Genomic DNA, 23222 nt, shown 5'->3' with positions numbered 1-23222 from the left:
TCTGTCCTAGTTAGCTGCCATTGAAGTACGTTTTTTTTAAGCAACATGTCTTAAACATTGTTCATACTTCTCAAATGTCAAAATATTTTTCTTTTCCTTGTCTCAAATTATACTGTATTCAAATTTGGTGGGACCAAAAGGCTATTTGAAGAAACACCATTTATGATTGACCTTTGTCATTGTGTTCAGACTTGTATAGACAAAGCAATAAATCCAGAAAAAACTCATCAGATGAATCAATACCTACTAAAACACTTTTGTCTGACGTGTTCTCTGGGCATTGAAAATTACAAATGTGTGACTGAAGCTGTCAGTGATGTTAAAAGAGTAGTTATTAACTACAAATATAAGTACCAAGTGTTTATTATCATAGCAACTTTCTTAGTATTTCATGAGTGCATAATTACTGTAAGTGATTTCTGAAACAGCAAGCTTTGCACGTGGCAGCACTTCTCCTGTGATGTCATGGCTGTTCCTGGTAGTAGGGAGTTCTCCAGGTCATGGTGTCCAATTTCTCTGAACCTGTGGATTGGCAAAGAACCAAATGCAACGTCATCCAACTCACAGCATAGCTGGTTCCTACCACAGTGAATTAAATCAATTGCTTATTGACATTCACTGTCAACACCACCAATGAACATAACCCCTGACAACAAATAAGATTGTGTAATGCCAGCTGTTTTCTGGAAAGCCTGAAGCCACTTGTTTAAAACGCCCCACTCCATTCATGAACTGAGGACACAAATACAGCTGACCCTGTACTAGTAAGACTTATGATCAGACACCGACCTTTTAGTCTGTCTATAGATTCATTACAGGCATGCTGAAATGAAAGGCTTTAAAAGAAGTAATCAAGAACTTCTAGGAAAAAAAACATCTCCTGCAATATCAGAACTGGAGCAAGTCAAGCAAATATTTATGTATCCTCCAGGAATCAAGAGTGACTCCTCCGCAGTGATTCTTCCACTGCAGTCCGCTCTGCTATCATGAAAAAACAAACTGGTTCATCCTCAAATTCCACTTTAGCGGATATGGCCCCTAGTGCAGAAAAACCAAACAAGACTGGCTTCTCCAGGAACAGAGGGTCACTGCCTCCAAGTTGGCAGGCGCTCCTTAAAAGGCCGCGAGAGAAAGAGCAGCTGTCAGAGAATTGAAAACCCGAGTGTACCTGACAGGCAATCGGACAGGAAGTTGTCTTTGGCCAACAGAGAAGGATTAACACTTCACATCGCAACAACAAAGAACACACAGTCCTTAATGGGGTTTATGTGTGGACTTACGGTTCAAACACAGAACCACAACATTTGGTTAATAAACATTTTAATGACCAAAACTCTGAAATTGTGATAGAAACAATGATTGACAAACTGACATATTAAATTTAATGATTTAAAAAAAAGCCAATCGGCCTTCTTATTCCCATGAGAAAACCTTGTTACTCCTTTGCCCCAAAACATCTCCAAGAAGATCCAAATTTATAGTCTTGTTGACACCATAAAAAATGTGTAACTGCACTATATCTGTAAATAATTTACAACATGAAAGGGAAGTTCACAGAGGTTGATTTTTACCGCCCATCAGCTTGAACCAAACCTACTCTTAAGATGACAGATGATTTAAGTCAGGAAGTCAGCCACGAAAATCAATGATCTGATGTCCTGAGTCGTCATCTTGCCTTCTGTGTCAGACCAAATCAATGACTGCCAACAATTGCACATCGACTTAACTCCCTAGTTATGTAAATAAAAAAACATTAAGTGACCAAAGACTAATGGGAAAGTCATGAGAGGGATAGAAACTGTAACATATGCTTCAATACATTTTGTGAAACTTCTCCGGGGGCCTTCTTCAGTGGTTGGAGCTGTCTAGGATGCCGTAACACTTAAGTCACATGATAACATGTGGTTAAATGCTAAAACGGTTCTTGTGACTTATGTGAATGACCTCCTTGATCTTTCTTTGGCCTTTCGCGGGTTTCTGCTCAGTGACTTGTTTGACCCTCTCCCAATTAATGCTGTAAAGTCCAAGATTCAGTGTTATGTTATGATGCGTTTAATTGCATTGCGTACAGTACCGCACCGTACGGTACGGATCCAATGGTAGGTCTGGTATAATTAGATATTAGTCTTAAAGACTTGGAGATTTGGTCGAGGTAGTCGGTGGACCTTTGGAAAATAACTGTTCGTATTGTGTGAATGACTTTCCTAATTAGATATATTCTGTCACAGTACTGCACTTTGCTGTATGAATATAAAGGCTCATAGTAGGACTGTGTTGTGTACTTGGAAGTTTAGAATCAGAATCGGGTTTTATTGCCAAGTACATTTAAACATACAAGGAATTTGACTTGGTGTATTGGTGTTAAACAATTAACAATGAAATAAAGCAGAACTAGCAACAACTTAAATAATACAGTATAAGAATCTATTAAAATATATAAAATAGAATTTAAAAATATAAAAATTAAGAAAAAACACAAAAGGTACAATGTAGGAGCTGCGCAGTGGACTATAAGAACAAATCTTACAGTGTGTGTAACCTACTCACAGAGTGCATATTAAGAAATAAATTTAAAGTCCAAGAGCAGTTTCAGCGTTCACATCATTACTTTGATGTTTAGTAGTGAGGTCTGAAACATTAACTTGTCATCTTTAGTTTGAATAGTCAATATTTGATGTAGATATCGTGGAATCGGCTTGAAATGATTAGAAGTCCATTCACTTCGATACTGAACAACTCAGAATTCAGAGTAACCCCCCTCTGCACCCCCCCCCCCTCCCATGAGAATCGGATATGAACCGACGTCAGGCCTGTCAGGTGCAATCATCCCTCATCCCTTGCATGTTAAGGCGTCTCCAAAGAGCTGAAGCTGCAGGCCCTCCTGTCTGTGAAAGCCCTGGCTTTCCTGAGGAGAGACAGTGGCATCCTGTCTTCGGGGCTCAGTGCTCGTCAGTGATCGTTTTGTATTCCTGAAGAGCCGCGGACTCCCAGTACTTGACTTCCTGTCTCCCATGCATGCCCCACCGAGCCTCCACAGAGAAGAGGAACCCTGTGTTTAAGCGTGAGCTTTCACTGCCTCCTCTGTCGCCTTTTGACAATTCACTGGGTGCTGACTCGCTAACTCTGTGGGCGCTCAGGGTGGTGGGGGTGGGTTCCTGAGGGACAGTATAATACGGGCAGAGAGGAGGACAGGAAGCTCTTGAAAGAGTGCTGGCTAAATGCATAAGTTATTTGCAAGACGGGTGGAAGGCTTTGATGGTAAACACATTTTCCAGAATACAAGAGCAGTGTATCATATTACTGATTTTCAGTGCTCATATGTCTACAAGGGGGACACACATTTTGAAACTTTTTTCTTCTTTAGTGTTATTTCTTTTAAGTGGCTAAAACTCATGGATCACATGGCTGCATTTTAGATGAAAGGTATGCCTTGAAGGGACGAAACCTCAGAGTGTCACTCAGCTCTGCAGTCTCCCTCAAATCTTTATAGAGCTTCATAGAGCCTTCAGTTCTTTGTTTTGGTTTTTACAGCACACATCTTCTGTTTTGGTTCGCTCTCTAGTCGATTGTTAAGTTGTCTTCAGTGGACAAGCTTTAAAGGAAACCCTAAACGTTTTCTTACCAGGACTAGATGGCTGTCAGAGTAGGTAAACCAAAGGACATTTAGTGGACAAACCTTAAAATTGGTGTGCTGGCGAGAAAATCAGAGATTACAAAAACTAAAAGAGAATAATGGGCATATATGTTCAACAGCTGACCAGAAACAGACTCAATGTTGTTTGGTATCTGCTGGATGTGTAAATGAGCCGCCATGTATGATATCGCTAACTTAAGAGTTGATACTTCAGTTATGTTTCCACTTCCCACCCAAGTGGCCAAAAAAAAACCCATAATTACATGTTTCAAAATACAAAATTCTTGAATGCCAAAAACTTTGAAAATATATAATTACTTTAATCTGCCTAACACAAAACGTCAAGCTAAACATAATTTATAACACAAGGTCTCATTTTTGGCTCTTTTTTTTACTTTGCTATCTATAGGCTTCAACAAAATCCCAAGAGAAAACTAATCAGCATCTTGTTCAGGCATCATGTACTGCGACAACATTTCATGAGAATGGCGGCTGCTTTATCATCTTCTTTCAAGTACAGAGGAACAGAAGACAAGAATTTAGCTCCACAAATATCTAATTTAAAACCTTTTTTTTTTTGTTATGTCATTTCCATCTGTGTTGTCCTTTCACCAATGGAGACATTCTTCATTAGTTTATACTAGTTGACAATTGTCTGTGTCTGACTGTAAAGTACAATGTTAACGTCTGAGCTTGTTGCCCTACATTATTACAGCTTCATGTCATGAGCACCAGTTCAGCAGGATTCCATCTCGCTCGTCACTCGTGCAGTTGCACTGAAGAACTATTTTGAAAACGTTTCTTTGACTGAATGATTATCCCTGTTTATCTACGTTTATCTACACACTGCCACTGACATTTTATCTTTTACCTGTCCTTTTTAACTCAACCATGTCCTTTTATGTTTTTAATGCCCAAACTCTGTAGCTGCAGTTAAGACGCGATGATTCAGCAAAACTGAGGAACAACATTTTTTGGTTGGCTACACAGTTAACACATCTGATTTTGTACCTCCCTGTAGTTTTTTTCTTTTTCTTATCAACCTTTGGCAAGCAGTGTTTTCCGAATCACCCTTCAGACTATACAGCAGTGCATGCAACGCCATTGTGAATGCCTAACCAGGCCATGAAGTTGTCAAATATTATGTGAGGCTGCTGATAGCGCTTCCTCTGAGGATGTATCAAGTTTAAAGCCCAGTTTCACTTCCTTCCTGTTTGACCCCTTTTCGATTACGGGGAGTACAGAGTTTGTGACCACATCTGTGTCTGTTTCAGGCTACCAGGCAGTTTCTGGAGGAAATCAACAAGTGGACCAGTCAGCATGGTGTGTCACCGCTGTCCAGGGAATTGGCCGTCAAGTTCCTCATGGCTCGCAAGTTTGATGTTCTCCGGGCGATTGAGCTTTTCCACAGCTACAGGGTAAGACGACACAAGGGGATCATATAAATTAAAACTTAACTATCAGCTGTTTTTGTCTACAGCCGCACTCTCTTATAGACTTATTAGACATCCACATCTCTTAGACAGCTGAACATGTCCACACAAATACATTCTCAAAAACAAGGCCTATCCACCTCAATACTTGTACGGCTGTGGCTCAGTTGGTAGAGTCGATCATCTCTCAATTGGCTAGTGACCAGAAACGGATTGCTGTCGTCTGTGACCTGTGTGTCGTGTGTGAGGGGAGACAAATGGACTGACTTTTGTGAGGTTAAGAACCTCTGTGCTGTCCAAGATTAAAGGAGGAAGTGCTCGTGGACACCAAGAGTGGATGGATTGTTCTTGTTGCCTTTGTTTGCTCTTGAGATGTTTTGAATGGTTTGCTTCCTGGATAATCGTACAGTTGAGGGATCGTCACAGTTTTCTGTAACACTTTATGCTTCTGATGTTGAAGACAGCTCTTCAACACCTGTCGGACACCACATCATTACCTCTGACATCAGATTTTGAATGACGGACTTTGCTGTCTATCTGGCGCCTTATTTTGATAGATTCAATGACGTTACAGTCTGTTATGTTCTTCTTCGCTCTCTTTTGACATAGACAAACATTTGAGCCTTTTTTTATATAACACAATGTACCAAACTACCCAAGACATCCATGTTTAATTAGGGGCTTTGCCTCGGAGAAAAAACTGATTAAAAAGTCTCCTGATAGCCAGTAAAAAGAGATAAATAAGTCTGTTACACTCTTAACACTGAGCAAACAAGTGTTTTAATCAAAGACTTAAAGTTCTGTTTCTTTCTTGACTCAGAGCACATGTAGTAGTAAAAGAAAGGAGGCAGTGACAATGACACTCATGGCATATACTTTTCTCAGCATGTTCCACCAAATGTACCAAAACCCAAAGGCTGTGGTCTTTAAAATCAAACAAGGCAACAACAAAAACTATAACAGAGCATGCAAATGGAAATCCAATGAGTTTTATTTAGACAAGCTGAGTCATCTCAAACTATAACTGAAGATGTTTTGGGGAAAACTAGTTTCCACTTCTTTGTAGCCTAAATTTAGAAACATCAAATTATCAAAATAATGAAACCCACACAGGAACAAATCTTTCTTAGAAAACCATGTATCAGCCCCCTCCACAGAACCAGATGTTTTGTATTAGCCTTTCGTTTGCAGGATATTTAAAGCGCTGTTATGAGTTTCTTCTGACACCTAACTGAAGTTTGAAATAATACCATGATGTTAAAAAAGAAGCTGAAATCAGGTAGAGATATGTTATATATATAGACCTAATTGAAAAAGTATTAAAATGCCATTTTAAAGCGAAGTACTGTAAAACTACACAGAGATACACATTGACCTTGAGGTAGCGGAGTAGAGGTCATATAGAGCCTCTTCACGACGCCCACAGCTCAGCAACACAAGGCCTTCTTCAGCGAGCAAATGCCTTTAGAAGCTCCAGCCAAGCAACAGATCGCCTAAACAGATGCACCAAAAACCTGGGGCCAGACACACACACACACAAATGCACACGCATGCACACACACACATAAGAACACACATAGACACAGACAAGCACACGCACAAACACAAACACACACACACACATTTCAAAGAAGCAGCTTGAAGCTTATCATGTTGTAAGTGTTCATTGGGTACAGCTGAGGTTATTGAGTTATGAGGTTGGAATAAATGAGGAACTCCGTGTTTCACAAGGAGGCGCATCGTTCCCGGCATGCAACAAAAACAAAAAACATCACAGAGCTGAGTATGTGTCAGGTATACATGACAGGTGGAGTAAAAGAGTTGGAATAAGGTTTCTCTTTACATTAGTAATCTCATTTAGAGCTTTAACTGAAGTATTGAATTGAAGTGCACAACAAACAATGCATCTCTTCGACATCGTTGATCTTCTGCTTTTTGTTTCCTGTTAGTTTACACTACTCTGAGCCAGCTCTCAGGGGGAAACACTCTTGAACAAAAACACTCAATTTGTTATCTGGTGGAACTCGAACTGTGGCTTGATGCCCATATTTACTTTCTCATAGTTAGTTGGGATTAGTAGTTCTCAAAAGAATTCGACTAAAGGGGAAGTTTCGAAGAATATTGATATCCTCAGGTCGGGGAAATTGGATAATTTAACTGCAGTAGTTAACAGTGTGTCATGAACTATAAAATCTTTTGATTCATTGCATTTCCATTGTTTTGCAGAAACCGAATTGCATACTTATCTAACAACTGAACTACTTAAATTCAGAGTTATCTCTTATTTGTACATTCAGCATCTTTTTTTTTTTTAAAGATTTATTTTTGGGCTTTTTTCCTTTCACTGAAGAGATAGGACAGTGGATAGAGACGGAAATCAGGGAGAGAGAGAGAGAGTGGGGAACGACATGCGGTAAAGGAGCCAAAGGCCGCCCACGTTGAGGACTATAACCTCCATACATGGGATGCGTGCAACAACCACTGCACCACCATCGCCCCTACATTCAGCATCTTCATGCATTTGACAGAGAAATATGTCCCATAAGAATAAAGGGAAAAAATATATCTATATTCACTGTGCAAGAACTATAATGAAGTCTCAATATCCTAATGTAAGTACATTATGCATCATTGTGATATAATTTATTTTTCTGCCAAATCAAACTACAAGCATTTGAACTATTTTCACCCAAACATTGGATGAGGTTCTGCACCTTGTCGTCTTGGAATTGATCGTGATTTGTCAGGAATGTCTGATACTTGATTTCACATTGATTTGTGAATTGTGGTTTTGCATCAGGCTGCTCGAGCAGTGGTTGGCACTGTGGCCTCACAGGGAGAAGGTTCCTGGTTTCGTATCGCCGTCGGACAGGAGCTTCGCTGAGTGGAGTTTGCATGCATGGGTTCTCTGCGGGTACTCCAGCTTCCTCACACAGTCCAAAGACATCATGCTCGTTGGGTTAATTGGTGACTCACTCAATTGTCAGTAGGTGTGAACATGAGTGTATGTGTTAGCCCTGTGATTAATTGGTGACCAGTCGAGAGTGTAACCCCGCCTCTCTGCCAATAACAGCTGGGATAGGCTCCAGCTCCCAAAAGGGAAAAGCGGTATAGATAATGGATGGATAGATTAGATTTAGCCTCAGCATGAGTCACAGAAATGTTCAAAATATAAGAATAAAGGTGCGGGAAACCCAAAAATATGCAATGTCCCCTTATGAGGAAGCAGGAGATAAAAACTGACAAAGGATCATATCTTAAGAAGCTGGCTGTATATCTGTAAGTGAAATTGAGTGAGTGTAGTTTTAGGACTCAATGAGGCCAGAACATGATCACATGTATCTGTGTCCCCTACTCAGCACTGAAGTAGCAGCTGGTGGATTTGGCCATATCGTTAGAATCAAAATGGAGAATGATGATTGCGATCATTTTGTCCATAAATGGTCCATACTGCTGTGAATTTCATCCGAGCCCAATTTGAACGTACAAAACAGGATTTATGTGCTCAAGTTGCTCTACCGCAGTGAACGGAAAGTTCCCCCAGCTTCTCATTCAGACTCTAATGAGCGGAATAGCTTCAGGGCATTGCAGGATTGAAGTGAACTCCCCTTCAGTCTCCAGGTGGGTTTTTAACTCTGCCATGAAAAGTTTCCCTGCATAAACACGACTCATTAATGAATGCTTTGAATGTGACTGTGAGTAGGATTAGTCTCCCCTGTCGCGCTACGCTTCATTTAACTCGCTTTAATACAGTGTCAGCACCACGACACAGGCTGGGTACACGTTTTTGGTATGAACAAATTGAGAGGATTTATTTCTTTTTTTTGATTTTGTGAAATGCTTTTTAGGTTGTTGAAGAAAGAGGCCAAGCTGACATTCAGACTGAGGCGATCAGCTGCACATGTAGGGTCAGTCGATGCCCAGTGATTTGTTAATTGTACTACACTAGTCAGAAAAATGTTATATCAATCAATCAATATTTGTATAACGCCAATTCATAACAAGTGTTCTCTGGAGACGCTTTACAAAAGAGCATGTGGGATAATATGCAGGATTTCTCCTTTGTATTATGGCGTTCCTGTTGTCCACACTTCCTTGCCGCTGAGGTGGAGGTCGGAGCAGGCCGTGCTTGAATGAGGACAGCTGTGGTTGTGTGGACGATACAGTCGGATGGTGATGGCTGGGCGTTGGTTGGCAGTAGTACCACCAGATTGCCTTGTTGAAGGTTTGGGGAGCTCCATCTACTGGAGAGCCTGGCTTCTGCTGCCGGGACAACAAGCCCCCCCCCCGGGCTTCTAACACACTGACACAGAAATACTACCATAGCAGTAGGTCCCAGAGGAACCTCCAAGATATGAGAGCTCATGAGCGACAGAGGGTAGGGATAAGAGCTCAAGGTGCCAGTTCCCTCGGTAAGCGTATTGCAGCATAACTAGGTGCTGGTCCATACGGCACAGGCCGGATAGATATTTTTGCCCACCCTTATTTAACACATTGTTTAAGAATCAAACCAACAATATATAGCACGTTAACTAGAGAGTTGGTGTTTTTCTTGGTCTCAGTTCATTTTAACTTGTCGGTCTCCAACATTTCCTTTCATTGCGACGTCAATCAAAAAATTGGAGACACTCGGGCTGATTCTCAGCTCTCAGGTAGACGTCTTACAGGAAGGCATCAGGTCTCTCTGTAGAGCGCCAATATTACATTACATGGAAGATGGCTGCCCTCTGCTATCATATTATCCTTTATCTTTTTATACTCCTCATATCAGATATCCTTCTTTCATATTTGTCTATCTATAAAGGGACAAGAGCTGCAGTAACTGTGAATATGATGTTTCTACCAAGCCTTCTTTAGGGTTTCTAGGGTTTCATGATGACTGCTGCTCCAGGTAAAAGAAAAAGAGATATTCATGAATGATTCCTGTCGGAGTTTGTTTGAATATCCCTTAATCACAGGTTAAAGCCCACATTATTTATAACACAAAGACACCTCAAATAAAACAGTAAATGGGAATGACACCTCCCATGCTTTGGCCTCAGACTGAGTTCAAGAAACTCCCACACAATCTCCCCCGGGGGGGGGGGAATGGAAACCTTGAAGAGAGGGATCCTCCTGACAGGAAAGTCATGCGGATAATTGTCTATTGTTCACGGAGAGGAATTCACCTCAAAGCGACGGCTCTATTGTAGTTACCACGCAGCTTGGCTTCACCTGCTGTGATCCTTTTTTTTTTTTCTTTCTACAGGAAACACGTCTGAAAGAAGGAATAGTCCGACTTCAGCCGCAGGAAGAACCTCTGCGCTCGGAGCTGCTCAGTGGAAAGTTCACTGTGTTGGTAAGAAACCTCCGTCATTATGCGTCATTATCCGTCATACATGCCTTAATTGGGACAATCTGGTCTGAGAAATTACACAACAATCATGCTGTATTATTGAAGTAATTGAAACAAAACACTGAAACCAACACTGAGATTAGTTAGTTATACCTCTTTTCCATAGACCTCCATTGATCTTCAAAACATTGAAAACATGTGACAAGTGACATGGATTGCATTCCTGATATTCAAGTGGTGTAAATGAAAGGTATTCTCCTTCATACACCAACTTGAGCAGCAATCCATAAAGTTTGTATGTGTCTTTTCCCAGACACTCTTTTCCTCGACCTTGGTTGAAAACACGATGTGTGGTCAAAGCAGCATGTAAAGAAACATTTAGTGAGGATGAGTCTGTTATGTTCAAACTACATTTTGGAGAATAGGGACTACAAAATCTCACACCAGTTGTTTTCACACATGCACAAAACTCCTGGAATTTTGCAGAATTTTTTTAGGGGGGGTTGAGCTGCATGTGTGAACTCAACAGGAAATTCACCATGAGTGAGAGGGCGGATTTGATCTTCATTCACGTAATGAAGCTGCTTCATACTTTTTTTTTTTTACTGCTTGCTAATATGTTCGTTGTCCAGAATTCTTCAGTGGTGAGCGTGTGTAAAAAGGCATTAGATAGCTCATCCTGTGCATTTCTACATGTTGACATAATTCCATTAGTAAGGTTGGAAGTGAGAAAAAAAAATCGATAATAGGATACAAATCTAAAAAAAAAAGGAAACAAAATACTTGCCACCTTGAAGCTAGTTATCCAATATATCCAATATTTAGACATCAGCTCTTATAACGACTGCCATTAAGAGGTCATTACCAGGTCATTTCAATCTAGCTGTTTTCACACATGCACTCCTGCATACTAGACTAGATCATTTCAGGATGCGTGTGTGTGCGTGTGCGTGCGTGTGCGTGCGTGTGTGTGTCTGTCTGTTCGATGTGAATTCTCCGGAGAATATCCTGCTGTGTTCTCAAATCTGCCCACTCTGACTTTCTGCAGAAAAAATACTATGGGTCTGTCAGGAGAAACTCCGGGTGAAGTCCGAACAAAAAAATGTGGCTGTTTGCGTTCACATACACAGCTCCTCCTGCAAATATCAGGACGTTTTCAGGAGTTTACTGATCCGTCCGTCTAAGTGTCATGTTTTCTAAGTAGAACACAAAAAGAGTATAAATGTGCAGCTTCCATTAGTTTTCATCAAACACGCGGTTTGCTTGATTATCTTCCACTTAAAACTTCAGTCTAGCTTTTTTGGAAAACTTACACTGAACACTTGGGACCTGGTCTACATCTTCTGGAGGAAAAGTGGGTTAAAATGCATGCTGGGAAAGTCAAAGTTACGACAGGCATTGTCCGGTTTGATATTATCGGTTTATGACACTCAAATATGTAGACTTAATGTTTAACTGTGGCTTTATCTAATGTCTCCGCTTACAAGACAGTATGTGGCTGGTCTGATTGAACAATGGAAAGGAGAGTTCAATAGCTTCAGTGCTGTTTCCCACACTGACAAACATAGGCGTTTTCTGTTCAGCTTGTTGAGATTTCTGGCCTGGCTCGTTTCGAATGTGTTTTCCTGGTAAGTTCACATTCTGTGTTTTTAATTAAAGTCTGAGGAGCAGTTAAATGATTTACACTTTAAAGGAGCCATTACTTTTTAATGTAACTCGATGTTCATTGACAAAAAGGTTCAGGCTTTAATGATGAGAAGTGTAGGGTGCTTTGAGGGTGTGTTTAATTGACTTACTGATCTGCCAAGTGAGGTTTCCTGTGCCAGGTAAATTTAGCCCTTCTTGTCGCCATAAAACACGCTCTCCCCTTTCAACACACACACGAATACAAATAAACACACACTGCCACTCTGCTGTGTTTCCTTCCTCTTTGACGTGCCACAGTGGCATTGATGCTGCACATCCTCTTGTCTGACGTCGGAGTCTTCCAGCCTCACCAGCAGGCTTCATATCCTGCCTGAGGTATTTTTAGCCCCCCCTGCGGGGGCCTATTTGCTTACAAAGGATGTTTCTATAGTACCTCAGGTCAGCCGCTTCATTCAGCCTCTTCTCTGGTTTCATTGACACCAGCTGCTATAAAATAGATCATGTATGATTTGAAGTAAGATCGTCTGGGAGAATAGAAATCAAGCTGTGTGACCTGCAGCATCATCTGTGACAACAATTCTTCCTCCTACTGAACTGTTGACAACCCACTTTGACTTGGCGAAATGCCAGCAGGCCAAATCTGAACCTAAGTGCCCCCCTGTGGTCACTGTTCGTCCTATCCTTTTACACAGCTTTGGTATCCTTGATTTAAAATAACCCCAGTTAGCTCCACGACTGAAGCATCAGTGATTTCTTTATCTTTTTGTTTTTTTAAGAACACCCCAGTCTGGTATGGTTTCTGCATGGACATCAACATTCATGCATCTAATGAGAAAGGTGTGATTGTGGATATACAGACACACAAACCCTCTGCACCTTTTATTTTAAACCAGTCAGACTGTATTTGTGTATCACTTTTCATACAACAAAAATGAAACTGAAAGTGAGGAGACGGTTGTCTATCTGTAATGAGGAAACTCAAGAGTTAGTATAAAGCTGTTGCAGTTCAGGACAGGAATATAAGACACTAATGAAGTACACTAATCCATTAAATATAACTGGAATAGGATAAAGGGACAATGTGGAGTGTAAAGTTTAGGTTTAGTCCGTTCTATGTCCAGGAGTTTGTGTTGGTAGTAAAAAGAAAAGGTGGCATGAAGTAAATGGCTGATATAACCTGTTAGCTTTGTGTATTTCAGAGTGTCCGGGACCCCTCAGGCGCCTCCATCGCCTTGTACACGGCTAAGCTTCATCACCCAAACAAGACAGGGAACCATGTGGTGCTTCAGGCCCTCTTCTACCTCCTGGATCGGGCCGTGGAAAGGTGAGGTCAATGGTTTGAGATCATTTACATGTTTTTATATTATTATCACATGCACTGAAAAAGACCAACATACATGTCAAAAAAAAAAAAAGTGATCTTGATTAAAAGACAACGTTCACTGTTGTCCTTGCTTACTTAACTAAATTCAAAGTTACAAGTATTATTTGCTGTATTATTTGCTTTCACTGGGCGGTTGGTGTCTCTTTTACACATTAGTCCAGTGGACTTGTTCGACAACTAATGACATTAACAAAAAGCCTCACTTCCTGTTTGCTCTCAGCTTCGAGACCCAGAGGAATGGCTTGGTGTTCATCTACGACATGGCCGGCTCCAACTACACAAACTTTGAGCTTGACCTGAGCAAGAAGATCCTCAACCTTCTAAAGGTTGGAAATATCGTGCTGCATTTTACACATGTTGATATTTTGATAACATGTACAGCAAATGGCCAGCAAAGGCAAATAGACATAGATGCTTAGTTCTGATATATAGACGGTGTACTATACTAACAGAATTAGATGCATACCCATTATCTGTATTGCAAGGACTGCAGTTGAATTTTCTTGGTCTGTTATATATGATCCCCTTCCTGAAGGGCCAGGTGACTGCATTCCTTTGATTTATGTCCCTCATCCTGTGAAGCAGCTGATAGATTTAAAATGTGTTATTTTATCCTCATACTATCGCAATTGAATGGTGCTTATTTTGCTGCGTACTAGGAAATGTGCCTCCATTTAAGTGATCTGTGCTTTAAAGAAAGCAGTATGTCACCTGGAGTCAATAACACCGACACTTTAGTGGCCACATCAGGATCAATGGAGTGTAGTTTGTACCCACATATTGATCATAAAACTGAAGCTGAGTCACACAATATAGAGTGGCTATACATGTCTGCATGTGTCCTTTAATGAATAACTGACTGATGGATAACATAACATTCTGTTGAATGTGAGATATATAAATTGGGTTTGTAATATATATTGTGCTGTCTTTCTCCACCAGGGGGCGTTCCCAGCAAGGCTGAAGAAGGTGTTGATTGTTGGGGCCCCTGTGTGGTTTCGAGTGCCCTACAATCTGCTCAGCCTGCTGCTCAAGGAGAAACTGAGAGAGAGGGTAAATGGAGGAGCCCGCTGCTTGTTTTCTAATAACTGCATCGTGTTTATGATGATACTTTTGAAGTGGTGTGAACTGAGTGAGCAGGAAATTCTGTCTTACTTGCTATGTTTACATGTGCAAAATGTGTTCAGTGTGATTAAAACCATTCCAATTTGGGATTCCAACTTCACTGTTTACATGGACGCTAAATAAAACAGCTAATTATGACGTGCGTATACATGCATCAACAATTAAATTAGAATAAGACTCATCTCAAATGTGCAGAGCGTCTGTGACTTCGGATGTCTGTTTTTTCCTTTTTCCTTCTTTCTTCTTCTCTTAATTAAGCTGCAAGCTCAGAAGTACATACATGTCCTGTAATGGCCTGTGGGGGGGGAGTGGGGATAATCAGACATGCACAGTTGAAGAGAGGGGCAGAGGAAGACCCGATCGGAGTGTGTACATGGATATTGATCTGAACAATGAGCGCCATAAACCAAATGAGCCTACATATCAGTCTCTTCTGATTGACTTGTTACCACAAACCATTTTTTATTCTAATCAGGCTTCTTACTCTGATTTATTTGTGTCCATGTAAACATAGCCATTGATTTTTTTCCAGTGATCGTTTGATTTGGGGTGTCTGTGTAACCACTAATCCTGCCTGCCTGGATGTTAATGCTGGGATCACTGGAGCCGATCAGTCCATCACATTACTGTCCCTAAAGAATTGAATAAGAATGGATAACTTTAAAGAAAGTCCCCTGATGGTCAACTGTAAATAGAATTGTTTTGGATTAGTGGATCCAATCAAGAACATTTATTTTAATGATTTATGTAGGATCCTGATAAGTTATTAGAGCAGTAACAACCATTCTTCCTGGAGTCCATACAAAAGAAAACATGATTGAAAAGAAGACAAAAAAAAGGAAAAACAAATACAGTCTGACATGAAACTGAATAAAGTAACCCCCTTATCCTAACCCTCAGAGTGCAAGCAGGAGACTGAATTGTCTTTAACTGTCTGTCTTCTCTGTCGATCGCTCTCTCTTTCAGGTTCAGATGGTGAAAATGGCTGATCTGCGGCAACACCTCCCCAGAGACTGTCTCCCCCAGCACCTCGGGGGCCTGCTGCCTCTCGAGTCATTCAGCTGGAATCAGCAGCTGCTGGCGGGTCAGAACGGCCGGGTCGACCCGGTGGACGAGCTGGTGGGCATCCCTATCGAAGATGCCTCCATTCACGTGCCCGGTCCAGAGTCCATGCGCCCACAGGAGCTGCTGACACACCTTGGGAGGCTGCAGCGCTCAGGCATTCATTTAGAGTATGAGGAGCTCCGTAAAGAACCTCCGACTGGAACCTTTCACTGTGCACAGTGAGTTAACACGGCTTTAAAGACTTCAGGCTAACATCTGGGGAACTAGATATTTATCACTGAAAACAAAAGAGTACTAAATATAACTTCATGTTATAACTTAAAGCAGGACATTTGTTTAATACAGCCAGGAAAAAATTGCTTACACAGAACAATGAAAGTTTTACTCAAATGATTTTCATGTTAAGGCTACTTTAGATCAATAGGCAATAAATAAATTCACGCCTTCTCTCGTCCTTGTTCCTTTCGTTGAAACAATTAAACAATAATTAATTATTTAATTCAAGGAAAGTATATACTTTTAACACTTTGGGTAATTTCTGCATCATAAGCAGAAAATACAATTTAATGGTTTTAACTTCTCAGAGGCGAGGATGTGATGTCTTTGTCATCTTCTAACCATTATATTTAAAATATTAGATGTTATACATGGATATTTTATATTTATATATAGAATATATTTGTATTTTGAACTTTTGGCTGTACATAACAAGAAATGTGAATATTCTTATTTGGGTATTGTGAAATTATTTTTACAAAAGGAACTCCAGGTTGAATATTTGTAGAATGTCCTTCTTGCTAGAAGCTAGCTACTGTAGCGAGGGTCATTGGTAATTGGTTTTATTCGTACACAGATCTGTCTACAATCAGGAGAGGAATCGCTATGGAGACGTGCTGTGCCTTGATCAAACTAGAGTTCGTTTGAAACCCAGAAGAAATGAGGTTTGTTCTTTTTAATCATGAAACATCAAGTGTCATCCAAACAAAAGAAAAAGACTATCTGATCAGTTAGCCGTTCCTTATGTGCTCTCTGTTGGCTGCCAAGAAAAGTGCCAAGCATCATCATTTTGAAAGGCGGACACACTGCCAGTGTTCCGCTTCACAAGCATGCTGGTAATTGTCCAGCCTGAGACCCAGTTACTGTGATCATTCTGTTGTGCTCACTCCACTTTAAAATCATTGGATTATCCATCAGCCTCATCGCAACCTCATTATGTTATGGCACTTTTTTTTTTTTTAACTGAATTGATATAATTTACATGGGGCAACAGTAAGTACCATCTTCATGTTGTTTCCACAGAGATCTGACTACATCAATGCAAGCTTCATGGACGGCTACAAACAGAGGAGTGCTTACATAGGTACTCAAGGTATGGAAACTGCAACCTATATTCTGTATGTGTTTATAGGTAGATCAATGGTAAATGGATATTTTTGCTAATAGCATTCAATTCTGACTTTGTGAGCCAAAACAAGGGTTTCTTTTTCAACCATTACATTCTCATTTTCTTGTAGAGACTGTGGGTGTAGCTTTGTAACTACAGGCTTGGTCTTGGTTTTAAATAGCACTAGGTCTCAGAATCGTGGTTGAGTTTTGGATTTATTTTCGTTTTAAGTGACTTAATTTCCTTGGACGGATGCACAAAGGGTTTAATAAATGAACTGTTATAAAGCGATCCTGTCTGAATCTAATAAATCACATCAGCCAAGGCATCTTGGATAAAGCCTCTCAGTAGTTCAGAACAAGATTGTCCTCCATTCACAAAGAAATATCAGCACAAGATTTGGTGGCACAGAATATGTTCAAATACAACAGACCAAGGACTGAGCCTTGTGGTACACCTATTTTAAATTCTGAACATTCCCAATTGAGGAGTTATTTAAAATGGATTTGTAATGTTTTGCAAAATGTTGTGAATAAAAACTAATAAGCAGATGAGGGAAGGGTCTCTAGTTAGTAATCATTTTATTACCAAAAGGTAACTGTTGACTTTGCATGTCTGGTTCAAGTGTACCTCATTTTGCGGCTCTTCAATGTTTTCAAATGGATTTGCTCCATTACACTCATCACGGCCTTTACTGAAGTAATTTTAATGTGTTTCAAATATGCTGTTTTATGTGCAGGACCACTGGAAAAGACCTACAGTGATTTCTGGAGAATGGTCTGGGAACAAAACGTTCTTGTTGTTGTCATGACAACCAGGTAATTAGAGCTGATTTTTCCGAGATATTTGTAGTAGTTTGTTTAGTCCAAAAAAGTGTCCTCGTTATCATTTGAGAGTAATCAGAAAAGTAACTGTGATCCAAATGTGTTTAATCACATACGTTCTGTGTGTTTGTGTGTGTGTGTGCAGGACAGAAGAGGGTAGTCGGAGGAAGTGTGGACAGTACTGGCCTCTGGAGGAAGGGGGACAGGAGGTCTATGGCCACATGGCAGTGGTTAACCAGAGAGTCGACCACCACACCCACTACAACCACACCACCCTTGAACTACACAACACTGAGGTACAGACGTGGACCACTGCAAGCATTTGTGACTTACCAAGAGGGTGGCTTCAGGGGGAGGTTTTGCATATGGCAACAATTTTCCGTTTATCAACAAACAACTTGTGGGATACATTTTTTTTTTTTCTGTTTTTCCGGGTCAAATGGAGGCAGCATTGTAGCCCAGATGTTCTCCCCCCTGAATTCTGCTCCCCTGGGTGCAATGTTTTCATGATGTCTTGTCCTCCTTTAGATGATGCCATGGTATCAGCAAATACTCCAGGAAGTCACTACTCTTGAGCTTATTGTTTTTTAAACCTCTGTCTACATCCCGACATTTAAAAAATGACATATGAAGTATGTGCTGGGAGGCTGTCCATAGACATCTTGCACAGAGCCAAGCTAGCAGTTTAAACTTGTTTCACGTCCTTAGTTTAAGACAAGCTAAGCTAAATTTGTGCTTAAACATACAGACATGACAGTGTTTTTGGTCTTGTTGCCTAACTTTTGGCAACAATGGAGGAGCTAAACCTATTTTCAAACACTAGAGGTGGTACAAGCCATTTTAAGAGCAGTACGCAGTTTTCAAATGTGCAGGTATTGTTCTGCTAAGGTAACTCAAAGCATCTTATCTATTCAGACATGTGAACAGAGACAAGTGAGTCATTTCCAGTACCTCAGCTGGCCTGACTACGGGGTCCCCACCTCAGCAGTGACTCTCATTGACTTCCTGGGAGCTGTGAAGAGACAACAAAGGAAAATGGTGAAGGCTTTGGGACTTCAGTGGACAGGACACCCAATGGGACCCCCAATGGTGGTCCACTGCAGTGCAGGGATTGGGAGAACAGGTGAGAGTTCTCTACCACCTTTTACACCTCAACTTATAAACAAAATACTTTTCTCTTGGAAAATGCACACATCATGATTTCAAATGTTATGTAAGAGGCTTCAAGGGATCAGGTAATGGGGTTAACACAAAATGGATGAGATATTCAAGCTTTACTCAAAACTTGAACACACTAACCTTAAATTTTAGCCACATTTTTTACAATGACTCTAGTTTCCTAAGATCCCCTATTAAATATGTCATTGCTAACAAGCCATGTTTTCGATAGGTACCTTCTGTGCCTTGGACATCTGTCTGTCCCAGCTCGCGGACGTAGGCTCACTAAACGTATGCCAGACGGTGCGGCGCATGAGAACACAGAGAGCCTTCAGCATTCAAACCCCGGACCAGTACTACTTCTGCTACAATGCCATTTTGGAGCACGCTCAAAGGCAGGGTCTCCTCCCATCCAATCAGTGAGCTTTAGCCCTGATTTACCATCCCCAATCCATGAATCCTGAGATTTCTGCAGTCTGTTAACCCCAAGCTGCGTTGTGTGTGTGACCAATGAGTGAGAGCAGAAGAGCTCACATCTTCACAGAGGCTGTCTTTTAGAAGAAGGAAAGTCTTTATTTGCAAGCCAGACCAAGACAGGACCGTGACAAGAACAAGTTTAAGTGTTGACATCATGGTGTTTCAATGTTAAACATTCCCAACTATGTGATGTTTGTTTTTTACTGAACATATCTCAGAGAATATGGGGTATATACTGCTCTTCTGTTGTCTGGGGTCAGGTGGATTGGGAGACGTGATTGAGATAATGTTCATTAACTTCTGTTTATTTATTTGCCACTTTAAAGCAACAGTTTAGGTAACCTTAAAGGAGTAGCTCACCCTAAAATTAAAGTAATTGACTAAAACCATATCACTTCATATTCATCAAAGTTTTTATCACTGCAAAACAAAGAATTGGACTTGAATTGACTTCAAATGGTATTTCTGTTAAATCAGCCCTACTTCTATTTGTATGTGGCCATTTTGATGCAAAAAAAGCCAGTCTCCCTTCAGCTGCTATACAAAACAAAGAAGCCAAAAGAGGTCCACATGGGTAAAAATTAAAGCCCGACCGTTTAATCTGCCAGCCGATAAAAGCATATCCGGTGACTATTGGTATTGGCTTATTTTATTGCAGACGTGCCGATATTACTATATTTAGTCGTCTGTCAAAGAGCATTGCATTTGAGTATCATTTCACCAGCAGAGAGCGCTATTTGGATTACAAGAAGGGATAAGCGGCGATGCACGTACTTTTCAGTTGAGTGACCATCTTGTCTTCGTTATATATCTTTTCCACAAGTGTTTGATAACTGCAATTGAGGTATCAACACAGTAAGTGTGTTTATTTATATCTATATGTCTCTACTGAACGATATCAATATCGGCCCCAAAAACCCATATCAGTTGGGCCCTAGTAAAAATATTTAGACAACATCACCAGTCAGGTACATAAAGAGCAAAAAACTTGACTTTATAGTTTTGCTATTGGATTGAGGTAGCTGAATTGAATCTTTTTTTGTACAAAATGTAATTGCATTTAAAGTGACATGTGACATGCCAGTCATAACTTTGATTTTGGGGTGAGAATATCTTTTTAACTAGGATACCATTTTTATTTCACTTAGTGACCTTTATCTCCACTGCCATGAAACAGTCAAAAGTAATAGAGGGGTTTAAACACCACCTGTGTGTAGGAAATTTTGCGTTCACTTTATTGTATTTTTTAGCACATGGTGTTTGTCATGTGGATGGTACGAGCTAGTTCTGTGTAGTCTCAGGAGTGTCGTTTTGAACACAAGGAGGTGAAACTGCCCAACAAGCCAAAAACAATTAAAGACAGTCTGGAGGCCTCTTGCCAAGTAAGGTGTTGTGTTGCTGTGAGGTTGCCTCTGCCTCGGTAAACATCCCTGATTTGCAGTAAAGAGGGGTAAAGCACATCCTAAACGATCCAGCTGTAAACTCCCATCTGTTATCATTCATTCAATCGCTGTACATGTGAATTTTGGTTTTTATTTTTTTCAAATGTATCAGCTGAACATCAGACCTTCTGTCTTAACTAAAGCTTGAGATTTCCTGTCTTACAGTAAAAACTGTCTTTGCTCACTAGCAGTGCCACCATGCTTCAGTGACTGTGGGAATGTAATGCTAAGCGCCAGCACAATGCAAACACGCACATGTTTAGAGCGGTCTGCGGTGACTCTGCCATTAAAGTGTACATCTGTGAGAGTCATCAGTTAAGACTTCATGAGTAGTGCAATACTTTTTTTTTTTTTTTTTAATTCACAAAACATGTTATATAGCACTTTCAAAAAAGTTTTCCCAATGTGCTCGAAGATAAGTTACCTTGGTGGTAGGGTTGGCTTTTAGTGACTCTGTAGGCCTTCATGTCATGTTGGAATAATTTGATGGTTAAATTTAGTGATGCTATAATATAAAACATGAAGTGGGACTTAATGTAAACATCTGCGTATAGCTTCATTGGTAATTTTTGAAAACAGAGATTAATGTTAGAAGCTTAGCTGAAGAGAAGCATGAACACATCTGTGCCTACACCCTATAAAGTCCCTCTTGGGCACTTCAGAGTCCGAATATGTGTATGTAGTTTATTTTCTTCTTTTTTTTTTTTTTTTATTGTGTTACTTTAAGTTCTACAGACTGTGGTTGTGATGCGTTCTTTCATCTGGTCCAAGTATCTTGCCATTCTTATAGAGTACATGTCCAAAAACTGAGTGTCTGTGTCATATGTTGCATTCTGTCGCTGCCAGGTGAAAATAAAATAAAACCATGTGTTCTTTACTACAGAATTCATATTGAATTTGCTTGTAGTGAAGCATTTTTAAATTCTGCCATATTCATGCACTCTGATTTAAGAATTATTTTTTTCCTTTTCAATGATGGACGCAAAATGTGCCCTATTTTTATTTTTCTATTGTATTCAACAACTGTTTTCATACGGTTATCCAGGATATACAGTTATCTACATTAATTTTATATTTGTTCGATTATAACCTTATTACTTTATCATTCGTATGACTATTGAATCAAGCTATACTGTATTAAATACAAACTGTCAACGTATATGTTTGTGGAAGTGTCTTTATTCCGCCCTCAAGCTATTATATCTCTCGTTTTAGAGAAAGGCTTTGATTGTTGAATTTCTCACTCTCTCACAGTTAGAAGCAAAGAATGACAAAGAAAACATTGACATACATCCTAAATTTGGCTCTGTATGTGTTCAACTTTAAAGCTTTGCTCATATTTTTTTTTTTTTTTTTTTACATATTCTGCTAATTCTATTCTTTTATGGTTTGTTTTGGGGCTTTTTTATGACTTTTTTTTAGAGACAGGACCGTGGTTAAAGTCAGGAATCGGGGAGAGAGATAGTGGAAAAGGAGCCCCGTTTTCAACCAAGCTGTCCGGTTCAGTACACATAGGTTGCCGTTTCCATTGTCAACAATTTGGAACGGAACCAAAATAACCCGCTTTCTTGGTACCCTTCTGTTGGGCTGCCAAGCAAACCGATCCCACACTAAAGATTGGAGCTATAGACACACTGCAGTCCGTTGAATGGCCGAAAGAATCTTCACTTCCTGTGCGACAGCGATAATAAAGGACAAACACAAAACGCACATTGTTTCATAGCCTGTGAATTTTGAGAGATATTTGAGAGTAATTTCGAGTCATTGTTTGTTTGACTATTGTCAGCGCGTAGCACCTGTCTACACTATGTCGCACCGCTGTGATTTAGTGACGTGTAAGGGGTTGGCTGTGGAAATAAAGCAAGATCAGAGTTTACAAGACCAAACTGTTATGAACCAAAGCGGGCCGCTTGGTGGAAACTTTAAGAAAAGAGTGTGAAGAGGTGGGGTAAAGAAATGCTACAAAGTGCTTCCATAGAGAGCATTGGAGGTCAGAAAGGAGTAAGCCTTTCATTTCTGTCATGTGTTAATTATAATGAGATGAGATGAGATAACATCAAAGAACTGAAAGAATTATTACATTTGGCACTTTTGGTTCTAATACTGCTAGTCAATGTATTTAAAATAGCTGACACGTTGAGTTTCCAGCTTTATACACTTTTTATATAACCCAAGCTCAACTATATCAAATGACAAGGCTTGGTAATGATTACCCGTCATTTCAGCTGACAAGTGAAGGTCCCAAACATCACTTTGCTCCTAAAATAAAGACTCCTGTTCCTACGCTGCAGCAGATGCTCGACAAATAAAAGAC

General features: G+C 40.2%; 1 protein-coding gene across 1 annotated transcript in view; it reads left to right on the top strand.

The window, feature by feature from the left end:
- ptpn9a (protein tyrosine phosphatase non-receptor type 9a) overlaps positions 1 to 22067 on the top strand; it is a 27438-nt gene extending 5371 nt beyond the window's left edge. Inside the window, exons 2-13 of the mRNA XM_020660668.3 lie at positions 4909 to 5052; positions 10316 to 10405; positions 13249 to 13373; positions 13654 to 13759; positions 14376 to 14486; positions 15525 to 15841; positions 16477 to 16564; positions 16923 to 16992; positions 17747 to 17825; positions 17977 to 18127; positions 18747 to 18954; positions 19222 to 22067. Coding sequence (XP_020516324.1) covers positions 4909 to 5052; positions 10316 to 10405; positions 13249 to 13373; positions 13654 to 13759; positions 14376 to 14486; positions 15525 to 15841; positions 16477 to 16564; positions 16923 to 16992; positions 17747 to 17825; positions 17977 to 18127; positions 18747 to 18954; positions 19222 to 19412 — 1680 coding nt within the window. The 3' untranslated portion in view covers positions 19413 to 22067. The remainder of the gene's footprint in view (positions 1 to 4908; positions 5053 to 10315; positions 10406 to 13248; positions 13374 to 13653; positions 13760 to 14375; positions 14487 to 15524; positions 15842 to 16476; positions 16565 to 16922; positions 16993 to 17746; positions 17826 to 17976; positions 18128 to 18746; positions 18955 to 19221) is intronic.
- Positions 22068 to 23222: the final 1155 nt, after the last annotated feature.

Source organism: Labrus bergylta, chromosome 7 (genome assembly GCF_963930695.1).
Source record: "Labrus bergylta chromosome 7, fLabBer1.1, whole genome shotgun sequence".
NCBI classification, from domain to species: domain Eukaryota; kingdom Metazoa; phylum Chordata; class Actinopteri; order Labriformes; family Labridae; genus Labrus; species Labrus bergylta.
This window is presented reverse-complemented; position numbering and strand designations above follow the sequence as displayed.